The following is a 12,406-nucleotide window of genomic DNA, read 5'->3' on the forward strand; positions in this document are numbered from 1 at the left end:
TTCTCAACCAATTATTCCAATCTTTACTAAATGTTTATTTGAACATGCACAGCATATAAATCAAGAACCACACAATTTAACAATCACGCGTTGTCATTTATCATTAATTATGTGTTTTTCTTTGTTTGCTTGTTTGTTTTTTGAGGAGGAGTTTCGTTCTTGTTGCCCAGGCTGGAGTGCAATGGTGCGATTTCGGCTCATTACAACCTCTGCCTCGCGAGTTCAAACGATTCTCCTGTCTCAGCCTCCTGAGTAGCTGGGATTATAGGCATGGACCACCATGCCTAGCTAATTTTGTATTTTTAGTAGAGACAGGGTTTCACCGTGTTGGTCAGGCTGGTCTTAAACTCCTGACCTCAGGTGATCCACCCGCCTCGGCCTCCCAAAGTGCTGTGATTACAGGCGTAAGCCACCGCGCCCGGCCAATTATGTTATTTTTGTGTCTCCCCAAATATTACAAAGTTCTTGCACATAAAGTGGGCCATGTTTTATACTTTGGTTTTTGTTTGTTTGTTTGAGACAATCTCCCTCTGTCGCCCAGGCTGGAGTGCAATAGCACGATCTTGGCTCACTGCAACCTCTGCCACCCATGTTCATGCAATGCTCCTGCCTCAGCCTCCCGAGTAGCTGGGCCTGCAGGCGCCCGTCACCACGCCCGGCCAATCTTTTATTTTTAGTAGAGACTGGGTTTCGACATATTGGCCAGTCTGGTCTCAAACGCCTGAGCTCAAGTGATCCGCCCCCCTCAGCCTCTCAAAATGCTGGGATTACAGGTGTGAGCCACTGCACCCAGCCTATACTTTGGTTTTGACCACTAAGAAGCACAGTAGTTAGTGTTCTAGTGTACTACATAGTGTAATGTATGTACACCGTACATTCTAGGCACCCAGTAAATATTTTACCATTGGCAGACTGATTTCAGCCCTCAGAGGAGCCTCTCTAGGGCTTAAAGAAATAAGTCTCCGGCCGGGCGCGGTGGCTCACGCTTGTAATCCCAGCACTTTGGGAGGCCGAGGTGGGCGTATCATGAGGTCAGGAGATCGAGACCACGGTGAAACCCCGTCTCTATTAAAAATACAAAAAAAAAAAAAAAATTAGCCGGGCGTGGTGGCAGGCGCCTGTAGTCCCAGCTATTCGGAAAAGCTGAGGCAGGAGAATGGCATGAACCTGGGAGGCGGAGCTTGCAGTGAGCCGAGATTGCACCACTGCACTCCAGCCTGGGTGACACAGCGAGACTCCGTCTCAAAAAAAAAAAAAAAAAAAAAGAAATAAGTCTCCAATGAGCTACAATTATTGCCAGACCCATAAGCATGATACCCTCCCATGTATTTGTTCCCTCATTATTGATTGAGCTCTGACTATTGCTCGGCTACATTATGTTCTATGTATCTAGGCATCCTAGGCACTGGAAACCCAGCAGTTTATAGCACAGGCTATTGGTGTTCAGCTCATATTTTCCTCAGAACATGCTAAAGGCCACGTTCGAACAGTTTCCTTTCTTTTTGTTTTTTATTGAGATAGAGTCTTACTCTGTTGTCCAGGCTGGAGTGCAGTGGCACAATCTTGGCTCACTGCAACCTCTGCCTCCCAGGTTCAGGCGATTCTTGTGCCTCAGCCTCCCAAATAGCTGAGACTACAGGCGTGCGCCACTACGCCCAGGTAATTTTTTGTATTTTTAGTAGAGATGGGGTTTCACCATGTGGGCCAGGATGGTCTCGAACTCCTGACCTCAAGTGATCTGCTTGCCTCTGCCTCCCAAAGTGCTGGAATTACAGGCATGAGCCACCACACCCATCCGTTTCCTTTCTCTGTTTTTTTGTCTTTGATGGAGTTTTGCTCTTGTTGCCCAGGCTACAGGCTGGAGTGCAATGGCACAATCTCGGCTCACCGCAACCTCCATCTCTCAGGTTCAAGCTATTCTCCTGTCTCAGCCTCCTGAGTAGCTGGGATTACAAGCATGCACCACCACGCCCGGCTAATTTTGTATTTTTAGTAGAGATGGGGTTTCTCCATGTTGGTCAGGTGGTCTCGAACTCCTGACCTCAGGTGATCCGCCCAACTCAGCCTCCCAAAGTGCTGGGATTACAGGTGCGAGCCACCACACCCGGCCAATTTCCTTTCTTAAAAAATTTTTTTGTAGAGACGGAGTCTGGCTGTGTTACCCAGGCTGGTCTTGATCTCCTGGCCGCAAGCAATCCTCCTGCCTCGGCCTCCTGAATTGCTGGGATGACAGATATGAACCACAGCACCCTGGTGCACACAATTTTCTTACAAGCAATTTCCTGTGTCTCTCTTGCCTCGATGTTCTCTGCCCATGGAAGCCTCCTTGGGAGGAGCAGAGTCAAAATGTTAGGGAATTAATTCCCCTAGAGTGATCCTGGACCCATGAGGGATGAAAGATGGTGAATAAATACCCTAGCTTCAAGGCCAAGCACAGTGGCTCACACTTGTCATCCCAGCACTTTGAGATGCCAAGGCAGGAGGATCACATGAGCCCAGGAGTTCGAGACCAGCCTGGGCAACATAGTAAGACTTCGTCTCTACAAAAAATAAAAATTAAATTAAAAATTAGCTGGGCATGGTGGCATTTGCCTGTAGTCCCAGCTACTTAGGAGGCTGGGGTGAAAGGATCACTTGAGCTCAAGAGATTGAGGCTGTAGTGAGCTATAATCACACCACTGCATCCCAGTCTGTGTGACAGAGTGAGAGCCTGTCATACACACACACACACACACACACACACGTGTATGCACAAACACAAAACAAAATAAAAGAAAAAATAAAAAAATCACCCTAGCTTGCTGCTCAACTTTCTTTTTTTTTTTTTTTTTTTTTTTGAGACGGAGTTTTGCTCTGTCGCCCAGGCTAGGGTGTGGTGGCATGATCTCAGCTCATGGTCTCAGCTCACTGCAACCTCCATCTCCCGGGTTCAAGCGATTCTCCTGCCTCAGCCTCCTGAGTAGCTGGAATTACAGGTGTGTGCCACCACGTCCAACAAATTTTTGTATTTTTAGTAGAGACGGGGTTTCACCATGTTGACCAGATTGGTCTTGAACTCCTGACCTCAGGTAATCCGACTGCCTCAGCCTCCCAAAGTGCTGGGATTACAGGCGTGAGCCACCACATCCGGCCTCAACTTTCTTTAAAAAAAAAAAAAAAAGATATATATATATATATATATACACACACACATATATACACACACACACACACACACACACATATATATATATATACATATAGATATATAATTTACTTTATATAGAAACAGAGTCAGGCCGGGCGCGGTGGCTCACGCTTGTAATCCCAGCACTTTGGGAGGCCGAGGTGGGCGGATCACGAGGTCAGGAGATCGAGACCACGGTGAAACCCCGTCTCTACTAAAAATACAAAAAAATTAGCCGGGCGTGGTGGCGGGCGCCTGTAGTCCCAGCTACTTGGAGAGGCTGAGGCAGGAGAATGGCGTGAACCTGGGAGGTGGAGCTTGCAGTGAGCCGAGATCGCGCCACTGCACTCCAGCCTGGGTGACAGAGCGAGACTCCGTCTCAAAAAAAAAAAAAAAAAAAAAGAAACAGAGTCTGACTGTGTTGGCCAGGTTTGTCCTGAACTGTTGGCCTCAAGCAATCTTCCTGCCTCAGCTTTCCAAAGTGCTAGGATTACAGGCATGAGCCATTGTGCACCGTCCTCAACTTTTTTTTTTCTTTTTTTTTTGAGATGGAGTCATGCTCTGTTGCCCAGGCTGGAGTACAGTGGTGCAGTCTCAGCTCACTGCAGCAACCTCTGCCTCCCAAGAGATTTTCCTGCCTCAGCCTCCGAAGTAGCTGGGATTACAGGCATGTGCCACCACGACTGGCTAATTTTTGTATTTGTAGTAGAAATAGGGTTTCACGATGTTGGCCAGGCTGGTCTCAAACTCCTGAACTCACGTGATCTGCCTGCCTCGGCCTCGCAAAGTGCTGGGATTACAGGCGTGAGCCACCGCACCTGGCCCCAGTCCTCAAGTTTCATTGAGACAATCCTCAGGCATGTCCTAGACAGTTGGAGGGCCCCTCACAGGACTGAACCCCAGTGCCTAAAGCAGTAACCCACTCATTAACACACCCTTTCTTGGCTTTCCTCTCTTTCCTGTTTTACATCCTCGCTCCGTCAATGAATTTACTGGAATCAACTGCAAAATAAACAACTTGCTCTGAAATCCTTTTCTCAAAGTCTAAGACGGCGGTGATCAAGATAGCCAAGGTCCCTACTCTCCCAAAACAACACATGGGTTTGCGTTCAAACCGTGTACACCTCCTGCACCTGTGCATGCATCCGTGGAGCTCTGTCAGGCGCCGACTCCCGGCCTTGGTGTGCAAGGCGTCCACATTTTGGGTCACCAACCAGTACAGCTTTCCGAGTTTCTCCCAGGTGCTCAAAGCCCAGTGTGCGGGGTTAGGCTGGTGGGAGGAGAATTGAGGCCAGCCTACGAAGTTTCTTGCCCAGTACCGCTGGCGGATTGGGGCACTCCGGACAAAATCGCCATGCTGGATGGGCCTGCGGTCAGTGCGGGCATAAAGCCCCACTTTTTCTGACCTGTAGTCTGGTATCCCCGACTCGGTGGAGATTCCTGCCCCAGTCATCACAAGGAGTCTCTTGGAAAGGGTGATGAAGCGCTGTAACTCTTTGACCTTCTCAGGGTCCAAAGGAGGACTTGCTGGCACAAATAACTCAACGGAGGCTTTGGAGCACGGCTGGCTGGGGTTTGCGATCCAACGGCCTTTTGCTGATCTGAAAGTCAACCCAAAGCTCATCTTCATTCTAGAGAAAAAGAAACCTCATGTGAGAAACTGGGGTGTTTTTTTTTCTAATTTTTTTTGTTTTGTTTTGTTTTTTGAGACAGAGTCTCCCTCTTTTTCCCAGGCTAGAGTACCGTGGCGCAATCTCAGCTCACTGCAACCTCCGCCTCCTGGGTTCAAGCAATTCTCCTGCCTCAGCCTCCCAAATAGCGGGATTACAGTCGTGCGCCACCACACCCATCTAATTTTTTTGTATTTTAGTAGAGACAGAGTTTCACCATGTTGACCAGGCTGGTCTCGAACTCCTGACCTCAGGTGATCTGCCTGCCTCGGCCTCCCAAAGTTCTGGGATTACAGAGCCACCACGCCCGGCCCCATTCATTCTTTTTTGAGGCAGCATCTCACTCTGTCACCCAGGCTGGAGTGCAGTGGCATAATCTTGGCTCACTGTAACCTCGGCCTCCCGGGTTCAAGTCATTCTCCTGCCTCAGCCTCCAGAATAGCTGGGAATACAGGTGAGTGCCACCATGTCCGGCTAATTATTGTATTTTTAGTAGAGACGGGGTTTCACCATGTTGGCCAGGCTGGTCTCGAACTCCTGAGCTCTAGTGATCTGCCCACCTCGGCCTCCCAACGTGCTGGGATTACAGGTGTGAGCCTCCGAGTCTGGCCCTAATAAGTCAGGTTTTGTTTGATTTTGTTCATGTAATTAAGCACACACATGCATTCCTTTTATTTTTTCATTTCCCCCTTATTTTAGTTTACCCTCCTCTGCAAGCTCTGCTACTTGGACACATCAAAGAGACAAGACCCCTGCCCATCAGCTTTTCTAGCTGTAACCATAGAGGGCCGGGTGCGGTGGCTCACGTCTGAAATCCCAGCACTTTGGGAGGCCGAGGCAGGCAGATCACTTGAGATCAGGAGTTCGAGACATGCCTGGCCAACATGGTGAAACCCCGTCTCTACTAAAAATACAAAAAAAATTAGCCGGGCGTGGTGGCACGTGCCCGTAATCCCAGCTACTGGGGAGGCTGAGGCAGGAGAATTGCTTGAACCCGGGAGGCGGAGGTTACAGTGAGCCGAGATCGCGCCATTGTACTCCAGCCTGGGCGAAGAAGCAAGACTCCATCTCAAAAAAAAAAAAAAACTTTGACATATTATTTGATATAATGCATAAATCCTCTAGTGATATGCACCCCGTTTGTAAACATTATTTTATGTTTGGCTTTCCACATCTGAGATCAGGACCCCGCTTTCTCCTTGACATTCCACAGCAACACGTGAACAGCTGAACAAACACACAGTCCGGTTTCCCGAGACCAAAGGGTCAGGGAAACTCCCGCTGAAAACGTGCATCAGTGGAACAACTGTTCTCTTCCAGGTCCCACCAAGGGCAAAGAGGAGAAATAGAATCCCTCACAAGAAATCCACAACTTCTAGAAACCCGCAGCACACACAGAACACACTTACTTCTCACAGCTCTACGGACACTTCACACCCCACAGTGAGACCGTCTGATTACGTTTGCATCTTGGGACATGTAGTCCAGAAAGCGTAAATGATGTGAGAAAAACTACAAGTCCCACAATCCTCCGCGTCTCGCAATTGACGGCCCCAGATCATCCAGGAACGCCCCCTGTCGGCTCTTTCTGATCAGAGGTCCTCTGTTAATATAAAAGCTTTTAATCATGGATTTTTTGTTTGTTTGTTTTCAATTTCTGTGGGCACTTAGTAGGTATATATATTTATGGTGTACATAAGATTTTTTTTTCTTTTTTTTTTTTGAGACGGAGTTTTTTTTTTGTTTGTTTGAAGAAACTCCAGGCTGGAGCTCAGTGGCACCATCTCGGCTCACTGCAACCTCCCCCTCCCAGGTTCAACCGATTCTCCTGCCTCAGCCTCCCGAGTAGCTGGGATTATTTTTGTATTTTTAGTAGAGACAGGGGTTTCGCCATGTTGGCCAGGCTCGTCTAGAACTCCTAACCTCAGGTGATTCGCACGCCTTGACCTCCCAAAGTGCTGGGATTATAGGCGTGAGCCACCGCGCCTGGCCATCTTTTCTCTTATTTTTTGCCTTTTTTCTTTTCTCTGTGCCTATCTATGCTTTACCCACATGAGATGTTTTGATACAAACATGCAATGTGAAATGAGCACGTCATTAATCATGGATCTAGATTTGACTTTTTTTAAAGTTTTTGTATTTTTAGTAGAGACAGAGTTTCACCATGTTGGCCAGGCTGGTCTCGAACTTCTGAGCTCAAGTGATCCAGGCTGGTCTGGAACTCCCGACCTCAGGTGATCCGCCAACCTCGGCCCCCCAAAGTGCTGGGATTACAGGCCTGAGCCACTGTTCCCGGCCTAGATTTGACTCATTCTAAACATCAGAGTTTGTGATCCTTTTCATTCACAGCGACAGTATCAAGTTATTTGCTATTGGTAAAATACCTTGAACTTGTGAAGAAATGTGTTTATACCTATCTGAAAAAGTGATAGTTTTTTGTTGTTGTTGTTGTTTGTTTTTGAGATAGAGTCTCGGTCTGTTGCCCAGGCTGGAGTGCAATGGTGCCATCTCGGCTCACTGCAACCTCTGCCTCCCGGGTTCAAGCGATTCTCCTGCCTCAGCCTTCTGAGTAGCAGGGATTACAGGCGCGTGCCACTATGCCCAGCTAATTTTTTTATTTTTAGTAGAGACAAGGTTTCACCATGTTAGCCAGGATGGTCTCGATCTCCTGACCTCGTGATCTGCCCACCCTAGCCTCCCAAAGTGCTGGGATTACAGGTGTAAGCCACCGCGCCCAGCCAAAAGTGATGTTTTTACAGTTAATATGAAGCCAAATATATTATACATGGACTAATGTACTTAACCTGCTTGGCTTCTCCAATTTTATTTATCATCTTGTTTTTTTTATTAAGTTAATCAACACAATGCCTGTGTCTCACTCCCAGTGATTCTGATCTACACATTTCCTAATTGTTCCTAATGTGTAGACAACCAGAACTGCTGCTCTACAGCATCACCTAAATCAATAAATTTGTAAGTGTCTTTGGACATAAAGGTGGGCAGCTAGCAGGGACCTTGAAGACCACCTAAGGACTCCCTTCCCCCGTTTTAAGATGAAATGGGCTGAGTGCAGTGGTTCCCACCTGTAATACCAACACTTTGGGAGGCCAAGGCAGGAGGATCACTTGAGCCCAAAAGTTCAAGACCAGCTTGGGCAACATAGTGAGACCCAATCACTACAAAAAATAAATAAAATTAGCCAGGTGTGGTGGTGTGTGCCTCTAGTCCCAGCTGCTCAGGAGGTTCAGATGGGAGGATCACTTTGAGCCCAGGAGATTGAGGCTGCAGTGAGCCATAATTGTGCCACTGCACTTCAGCCTGGGTGACAAAGTGAGATCCCATCTCTTTAAAAAATAATAATAATAAATAAAGATGAACTGAAGTGCAGAGAAGTAATATGGAAGCTTGAGAAAGAGTTTTTAGGTTTTTGGTTCTATCATTGTATCTTTGGAGGTAATATTGGTAAAATGACCATTTAGTAGTTTGCTCATTTCTGGTTTGTTTTTGTTTTTGTTTTTGTTGTTTTGAGACAGGGTCTCGTTCTGTCACCCAGGCTGGAGTGCAGTTGTGACATCACAGCTCACTGCAGTTTCTACTTCCCAGGCCCAAGGGGTCCTCCAACCTCATCCTCTAGAGTAGCTGAGATCACAGGCCTCCACCACCACGCCCAGCTAAATTTTGTTATTTTTTATTTTTGTTGAGACACGATCTCACTGTTGCTCAGGCTGGTCTCAAACTCCTGAACTCAAGGAAAGCTCTTGCCTTGGCCTCCCAAAGTGCTGGGATTACAGGTGTGAGCCACCATGCCGGGCCTGCTTATTTCGACTTGCCAGCATCGTTTCATGAAGCCCCTGGCTCTGTGACAACATGCAGCTCTCCAGAAAGATGCTTTGAAGACAAAACAGAATAGAGCACACAGCCCTCCATGTCTCTTCCAAGTCACTATATTCATTAAAAGATAAATGACTCCAGTCCTTGCCTTTTCCTGCACAAGATAATGTCTGATGGGGTTAGTGATGATACCTCTGTAATCCATAACCAGATATACTCTTGCACCCAAACTTTGATAGGATTGTGCTTTAATGTAACTTTCAAGCAAGTTTAATGTGATTTCGCAGGCACCGAACACTCACCACTTGTATATGAGTAGGCTGAAATTCTGTGTTGGACCAGTCTGATGGAACTGCTCCCACGCTATAGCCCTCGGTCTATAATCCTCAGTAAGACTTGTAAGTAAAACTAACTTTAATTTATTTATTTATTTATTTATTTTGAGAGAGTCTGGCTCTGTTGCCCAGGCTGGAGTGCAGTGGCACAGTCTTCGCTCACTGAAGCCTCTGCCTTCCCGGCTGAAGTGATCTTCCGCCTCGGCCTCCGGAGTAGCTGGGATTACAGGCGCCCGCCCCTGCGCCTGGCTAACTTTTGTATTTTTAGTAGAGATGGGGTTTCGTCATGTTGGCCAGGCTGGTTTTGAACTCCTGACCTCAGGTGACCCACCTGCCTTAGTCTCCTAAAGTGCTAGGATTACAGGAGTGAGCCACTGCACCCCGCCACTTTTATTAGTAGTAGTAGTAGTAGTATTTATTTATTTATGTATTTTTGAGGCAGAGTGTCGCTCTGTTGCCCAGGCTGGAGTGCAGTGGCACGATCTCCGCTCACTGCAAGCTCTGCCTCCCGGATTCACGCCATCCTCCTGCCTCAGCCTCCCGACTACAGGCGTCCGCCATCACGCCTGGCTAATTTTTTGTATTTTTTTAGTAGAGACAGAGTTTCACTGTGTTAGCCAGGATGGTCTCTATCTCCTGACCTCGTGATCCGCCCACCTCAGCCTCCCAAAGTGCTGGGATTACAGGCGTGAGCCACCGCGCCCGGCTATTTATTTATTTATTTATTTTTTTGAGACGGAGTATTGCTCTCTCGCCAGGCTGGAGAGCAGTGGCACGATCTCAGCTCACTGCAACCTCCGCCTTCCAGGTTCAAGTGATTCTCCTGCCTCAGCCTCCCGAGTAGCTGGGATTACGGGTGCCCGCCACCATGCCCAGCTAATTTTTGTATTTTTAGTAGAGACGAGGTTTCACCATGTTTGTCAGGATGGTCTCGAACTCCTGACCTCGCGATCCGCCCGCCTCAGCCTCCCAAAGTGCTGGAATTACAGGCATGAGCCACTGCGCCCCCGCCACTTTAGTTACTTAGAAGCTTATGTTTTTATTTTGGGGACATGGTCTCACTCTTTCACCCAGGCGGGAGTGCAGTGGCACCATCACTGCTCACTACAGCCTCAACCTCTTGGACTCAAACCATCCTCCCACCTCAGCCTCCTGAGTAGCTGGGACTACAGGTTGGCCACCACGCCCAGCTAATTTTTGTATTTTTTTGTAGAGACGGGGTTTTACCACGTTGCCCAGGCTGGTCTCGAACTCCTGGGCTCTAGGCTTTCCAAAGTGTTGTGATTACGGGCGTGAGCTACTGCGCCTGGCCGATTCTTTTTTCTTTAGTGGACAGGGAGTAGTAGCTCCAGCAACAGCGAAAGTCAGTAGCTGTAGGATCTACTAGGCCGGGAAACTCATATGACAGCCTGCTTCCTTTTTTTTTTTTTTTTTTTTTTTTTGATGGAGTTTCACTCCTGTTGCCCAGGCTGGAGTGCAATGGCGCCATCTTGGCTCACTGCAACCTCTGCTTCCCAGGTTCAAGCGATTCTCCTGCCTCAGCCTCCCCAGTAGCTGGGATTTACAGGTGTGAGCCACCGCGCCCCCCAACCCCTTTTTTTTTTCAAGGCTGCAGTGAGCCATGATCCTCTGACTGCACTCCAGCCACTGACAGCCCTTTCTGCATTAGTTAACCTGACCACATCTGCTGAAAGAAAGAACCAGAAGCTAGACTGAAATTTTCGTTGTCAAAAAAATTATAATCCCCCCCAAAATTTAAAAATTATAATCCAGCACATTTTCTGCACACATTTTCTGGGTATTTGATCATAACTTTAAAACATGTGAAAACAGTGACATTCTCCTTCCCCACCCACCAATTTTACTATGAAAAAGTTCAAACCTAGGTTATTTTTTCAGTTCTCCAAGTGGAATGATCATCACTAATAGAGATTGGTTGAGAATTCTATTGTGCTTCTGGGCCCCCAAAAATCTCATGCTTTGAGGAAAAGTTAGCTGAGTTTTCAATTTTTCTCATAGTGCTGGAAAATCATCCCTGGAAGGTGAAGTTATCCAAGTCTTTTTTGTTTTGTTTTGTTTTTTCTTTCTTTTTTTTTTTTTTTTTTTTTTTTTTTTTTTTTTTTTTTTTTTTTTTTTTTGTCATCCAAGTCAGCTGGCGAAACACACAATTTCACTTGATAGCTACTGAGAGAGTGTAATGGGCCACCCATTCTAGAATTCTCAAGGGCTAGGAAGGTCCTTTGATACCCTCATGGCATTAGGATTAGGGCTTTAGTCTTTTTCTTGCTTTTTTTTTTTTTTTTTTTTTTTATTACAGGCGTGAACCACCGCGCCCAGCCCCATTATTTATTTATTTTATTTTATTTATGTATTTATGTATTTATTTATTTTGAGATGGAATCTCGCTCTGTCACCCAGGCTGGAGTGCAGTGGCGCAATCTAGGCTCACTGCAACCTCTGCCTCCCGGGTTCAAGCGATTCTCCTATGTCAGCCTCCCGAGTAGCTGGGATTATAGGTGCCCGCCACCATGCCCAGCTAATTTTTGTATTTTTAGTAGAGACGAGGTTTCACCGTCTTGGCCAGGCTGGTCCTGAACTCCTGACCTTGTGATCCACCCGCCTCGGCCTCCCAAAGTGCTGGGATTACAGGAGTGAGCCACCGTGCCTGGCCTAGTGTTTTTCTCACAACTCCACCCCACCCAGAATTAATGACTAAATCCTTGACTGGATGATCAAAGTAAAATAATCTAAATTCATCACATTGCTAGTCTTTTCTTTTTTTTCTACTGATTTTCCCTACCCTAGCTGGTGTAGGGAAAATCAGTATCCAGTGACTTAAATAAGTCGTCGGCTGCAGTGGCTCACGCCTGTAATCCCACCCCTTGGGGAGGCCGAGGCGGGCGGATCACTTGAGCCCAGGAGTTGGAGACCAGCATGGGCAACATGGTGAAACGCTGTATCTACAAAAAATACAGAAAAATTAGCTGGGCATGGTGGTATGTGCCTATAGTCCCAGCTACCCGGGAGGCTGAGGTGGAAGATCGCTTGAGCCCAGGAGATTTAGGCTGCAGTGAGCCGCGACTCTAACTGTGCTCTAACGTAAGCGACTGAGAACGTCTCAAAAAAAAAAAAAAAAGAAAAAAGAAAAAAAAAACAAGATAGAAATAATCACACAACACATCAGCATCAAACAGGCCTTTTAAAATGCCATTTTTGATCATCCTGGCTAACACGGTGAAACCCCGTCTCTATTAAAAATAGAAAAAATTGTCGGCCGGGCGCGGTGGCTCACGCTTGTAATCCCAGCACTTTGGGAGGCCGAGGCGGGCGGATCACGAGGTCAGGAGATCGAGACCACGGTGAAACCCCGTCTCTACTAAAAATACAAAAAATTAGCCGGGCGC

At 47.2% G+C, this 12,406-nt stretch overlaps 1 protein-coding gene across 3 annotated transcripts in view; it reads right to left on the bottom strand.

Annotated features, from left to right (window-relative positions):
* The window catches only part of SIRT4 (sirtuin 4), a 30,397-nt gene that overhangs the window by 5,869 nt on the left and 12,122 nt on the right, over positions 1-12,406 (bottom strand). Inside the window, exons 1-2 of one of the 3 annotated variants that reach the window (XR_009208910.1) lie at positions 6,246-6,288; positions 4,300-4,797 (exon numbers count right to left, since the gene is read on the bottom strand). Coding sequence is in view for 1 of the 3 variants with exons in the window: in XM_032171492.2 (XP_032027383.1) it covers positions 4,300-4,796 (497 nt within the window). In the remaining 2 variants the exon portion in view is untranslated. Of the gene's footprint in view, positions 1-4,299; positions 4,798-6,245; positions 6,304-12,406 lie in introns of those variants that run through there. The other 2 variants (XM_032171492.2, XR_009208911.1) reach the window with 2 other exon arrangements.

This window comes from Hylobates moloch, unplaced genomic scaffold (assembly GCF_009828535.3).
Source record: "Hylobates moloch isolate HMO894 unplaced genomic scaffold, HMol_V3 SCAFFOLD_12, whole genome shotgun sequence".
In the NCBI taxonomy this organism is placed as follows: Eukaryota; Metazoa; Chordata; class Mammalia; order Primates; family Hylobatidae; genus Hylobates; species Hylobates moloch.